This window comes from Coffea arabica, chromosome 6e (assembly GCF_036785885.1).
Source record: "Coffea arabica cultivar ET-39 chromosome 6e, Coffea Arabica ET-39 HiFi, whole genome shotgun sequence".
Classification (NCBI taxonomy): domain Eukaryota; kingdom Viridiplantae; phylum Streptophyta; class Magnoliopsida; order Gentianales; family Rubiaceae; genus Coffea; species Coffea arabica.
In genome coordinates this window covers 31,089,604-31,094,248 of record NC_092321.1, presented here as the reverse complement: position 1 = coordinate 31,094,248, position 4,645 = coordinate 31,089,604, and the positions used below count along the sequence as shown (strand labels likewise).

The window sequence follows — 4,645 nt, the reverse complement described above, 5'->3', positions numbered from 1 at the left end:
TTATGGTTGGAGGTTGAAGACAAAACCTTTCGATCTTCTTTTGCCAATTTTTGTTCATTTTTTGGTGTTTTTTTTCCATTTTTGGTTCAATTAAAGGTCGGCCCGATTGAATAGACAAAAATACCCTTTCAATAGTCTCCAATGGTGGTTAAATTTGAATTGGGGTGTCTGCTCTGCGCTGTCACGGACTCACATACGGACTAATTTGATCTAAAATTTTTTGTTGGGGGACTAAAATATTCCATTTTAAAGATAGAGGATCAAAGATGGATTAGTAAATAAGTTGGAGGACTATTTAGGAGATTTGCTCAACCAAAAAAATACTCTAATCTTGGGCCAGGGGACGCAAACGAACTGAGTAAAACGCACTAATTCTTTCCCTCTGAGGTTGAAAGGAAAAATTTTACTTTTCATCCCTAAATTTTGAACTAGGGACACATTTCATTCCCAAACTTTTGGGCTCAATACATTTAGCACATGAATTAATAATTTTTTACCACATTTAGTTCAAAAATGGTAAATTGTTCAATTTAGACGGAAAAGCCTCACGTGTCTAGTACGTGGTTATTAATTTTGATTGAGAAATTGTTTTTACTTAACGGCAACATGCTAGACACATGAACCTTTTCCATTCAAATTGAACAATTTATCATTTTTGGATTAAATGTGATTAGATATTATTAATTTATGTACTAAATGTGTTGCGTCTAAAAGTTTGGGGATGAAATATGTCCTTAATTCAAAATTTAGGGACGAAAAGTGGATTTTTCCCGAAATTGAAAGCAAGGTTACGAGGAAAATTTGAAACCAACAAGACATCCTTGTAAGTGCCTTTTCAACTTCTTCTTTTTTATTTTGTGATAGGAAAAAAATCCTTCAAATGATCCAACAATCATTTGTAGTAGTAATTCTTCGAATATCAACCACCAAAAGCTTTCTTATAGACAGTAAAAGCTTACTTAAATGTATAACATTTATATAGTTATCACCAATCCCTTAAACTTAATTTTACTTGATTCTCCTGGACTAAATTTTCTTCTTTCATTTTATATTTTCCTCACCACCAAATTTTTAAACTAGTTGACATTGCTTTACTCCAACGAGCCTTAATTAATTATTGAAATAAATCGGTTGGATTCATCTCAGTTTTTATGGCTGCATAGCACTACAAAATGAACCATTCTACTTCCCAGTTCTATTTATATGTCACGATAAATTTTGTACATAAATTATAGAATATTATTTTAGGAAACAAATAAGTTGCCAAAAAAGTTGTTTAAGTTATTACTGCTCAATTAAACTTCAACACTTTGCTAGTTAAGTTCGGAGTTTTAAAGATGGTTTTTCACATTATTTGTTCTAGGAAGTTGATTTCAATGTCTTTAATCTTCTTGTTTTATGAAGATAGACAAGAAACTTTAACCTTGACAAGTATTATTTTTGGAAAAGCATTAAATATTGGGATGATCTGATTATGCAAAATTGAATTTTGCCAGCCATGCTCTAATTTCATATATTGTCCTAGTGCTTTTTGCTTCCAAGACTAATTTAAAAGGGATAGAAATAAAACTTAAACACCTTCGTCAAGGTTTCAAACAAGAAGTCCACACTTTAGTCATTTTAATAATTAATAATTCAGAAAATGCATGAGATTTGGCTCAAACAACTTGTGCTAATATAGTTTAAGATACTGCAGAAACATTTTTCATGCAGAAAATGATTAACAGACATTCTGAACAGAGTAAAAACCAAAATTTTACAACCCAAGCTTGACAAATCGAAATTAAAACTACCAAAAATTGACTCTGCAAATTCTTAATACGGGCTTTTAATGAACCAAAATTGCCCTTAAACTCGTCCCTCAGGCGATGGTTAAGATCTTGATAACACTGCTTTCATAGTGATAAAGCACCACAGCAGTTTCTCCAGGCTTGCAAAGCTGTTTGGACTTGGCATATTGGATGGCAAAGTCCAATGCTTCTTTCGTGGATTCAGTATGAGATGCTCTGGTAGATGCGGAGCTCAAAACAGGTACAACCCCACGGAAGACAAGGCCGTGCATTGCTGGAGATTCATTACTGCATGACCAATCGAAGGAATCAGTTCTTATCTCTGGCACCACCACAGACAAGATTGGCATACTTGGCCGATATTTCGAGACAAGCTTAGCTGTGGTTCCACCTCTGGTTAGGACTATAATGAGAGCAGCCTTGGAGGAGCTTGCTGTTTGCACTGCTGCACAGGCCAAACTCTCTAATGGGCTCATAGGCATAGGTGCATTCTCCATGGTTCTTTTGAATACTTCGTGATAATTGAGAGAATCCTCAGCTTCCATACAAATCTTGGCCATGGTTTGAACAGCAATTTCAGGATATGCCCCAGCAGCTGTTTCACCACTAAGCATCACACAATCAGTCCCATCAATAACTGCATTAGCCACATCTGTTGCTTCAGCTCGAGTTGGCCGGGGAGATTTGATCATGGATTCCAACATCTGAGTTGCTGTAACTACAGGTTTTCCTTGGATATTGCACTTGTGAATCATCACCTTTTGTGCTAGAAATATTTTTTCAATTGGGATCTCCATTCCCAAGTCCCCCCTAGCCACCATAAAAGCATCTGAATTCGCCAGGATTTCATCGAAATTAGCCACCCCTTCTTGATTCTCAACCTGGAGCAAAACAGGAAACATAGTAATCAATAAACAATCAACATCAAAAGGAAATCGAATCAACTGAATAAGCATCAGAATTCAAATGGCATTGGTTGAAAGGTCAGCTCACCTTGGACATTAGCATAATGCTTTTGGCATGCTCGCCAAGCAGCTTTCTGACTGCTACAAGATCTGAACCTTTGCGAACAAATGACAGGGCAATAATGTCAATCCTGTTGGGGACTCCCCACCCCAAGATATCTTCCTTGTCTTTCTCAGTCAAGGTAGGAAGGTCCACAATAACTCCAGGAAGATTGACATTCTTCTTCTCACCTAAAACTGCAGAGTTTTCGCAACGGCACCGAACCAGTCCCAGCTTCTTATCACAATCCAGGACTGTAAGTGTTATTGTTCCATCAGAGCACAAAATAACGCTGTTTGGTTCCAAATCCTCAGCCAGCTTCTTGTAGCTCATTGAGATCATATTCTCATCACCCCTTATGGTGTAATCCGTGGAGATTGTGATTTCTTGGCCCTGTTTAAGTTGGATTGGCTTTCCTTGCTTCAATAAACCAGTCCTTATCTCTGGTCCCTGAAATTGAATAACAGGTTTTAATGATCAACATCATCTTTCTAAAACATTCATCGTACATTAATAAAATTAAACTCAATATCGCCAATATGTGTTGAATAAACCAATTAAAAGGTTCCAGTGCTGAAAATTGACGCCAAGAACTGAACTTGGAAATAGAATTCCATTATCTACACAATTCTATTATAGCACAAAAAAATTTTCTATTCACTTTTTCTGGAGAAAAATTAAAGACACTAAACCCAGTGAACTTTAACCCGCATACTGAGAAATTGGCCTATGATGATTCAATTTATCTAGTTGTCAACTAGTCTACTGATAACAGAGTAATAATTTACCGAAAAAGTGGCTTGAATTGCTGGTCTGAGTGAAGAAAATCTAAAACTTTTTAAAAATTCTTAATAAGAAAAAACAGTTACCTAATAGGGAAAAAAAATCGACTATCAGCCAAAAGGAGAGATCCCTCAATAAGTAATGTTTCAATCCATCTAAAGTATTGATCTTTAAACAAAAAGGAGGCAAAGCAACAGGGGTGACTGAATGATTGAATGATACCTTAGTATCCAACATAACCGCACAAAGGATCCCAGTATTTTGCATGGCAGTCCGAAGATTATCAAGCGTTTCTTGATGGTACTGATGAGTACCATGAGAAAAGTTGAAACGAGCAACATTCATGCCTGCCTTCAACAGCTTCTCTATCATCTCCACCGATCTCGAGGCAGGTCCCAGAGTACAAACAATCTTTGTCTTAGGCCTCTTCTGCTGCTGATGCTGATGGACTTCTTGATTCACGACATGACCCTGATCATGAACGTGACCATTAATCATGCCTGAAGTTGCCTTAACTCCAGAATTACAACTCGACATCAGAGAGAAAAACACAGATTCACTAAGAACAGCCATTGCCTTAAATCAGTAATTTTACAAAACAGAGAAGTTTTTTTTCTTTTTCTGTAGTATTGTGGTAAAGAAGAAGGTTGGAGGCAGTACTTATATAGGTTTGATTGATACCAAAAATTGTAGGGTTTGGCGAATTTTCTCTTTTTTCTTGTTGGTTTCGCACGTTAATGGGCTGACTTGACTAGAAAGAAATCCTATTCCAAGTCACAAATGGGTTTCCTTTTCTTTTTCACTTTTGGCCCCGGCGGTTTGGCGCAATCAATGGTTCACAAACAGGAAACTATCTGATGAAGAACCGACTGAAAAAGTTTTTTCTTTTCGTTTTTTTTTGTTTGGCAACGTGCCAAAAATTTTAATAAGGATCTAAAATCATACGTAGTAAATTTTTTTTTTTAACAGCAGAGAAGACACTAACAGCCCATAATATAATCAGGGCCTTGAAGAAATAAAATTTAGATTGAAAAGTTGAATATTGACGGTTTGATTAATTGCTTTTT

At 36.3% G+C, this 4,645-nt stretch overlaps 1 protein-coding gene across 1 annotated transcript; it reads right to left on the bottom strand.

Moving 5' to 3' along the window:
• Nucleotides 1–1,652: 1,652 nt before the first annotated feature.
• Nucleotides 1,653–4,284, bottom strand: LOC113695213 (pyruvate kinase, cytosolic isozyme). The gene is made up of 3 exons (XM_027214231.2): nt 3,801–4,284; nt 2,784–3,245; nt 1,653–2,671 (listed from the first exon to the last, which is right to left on the bottom strand). The coding sequence occupies exons 1-3, from the start codon at nt 4,149–4,151 to the stop codon at nt 1,862–1,864; spliced, it is 1,623 nt and encodes a 540-aa protein (XP_027070032.1). The 5' UTR covers nt 4,152–4,284; the 3' UTR covers nt 1,653–1,861.
• Between the last annotated feature and the right edge of the window lie 361 nt (nt 4,285–4,645).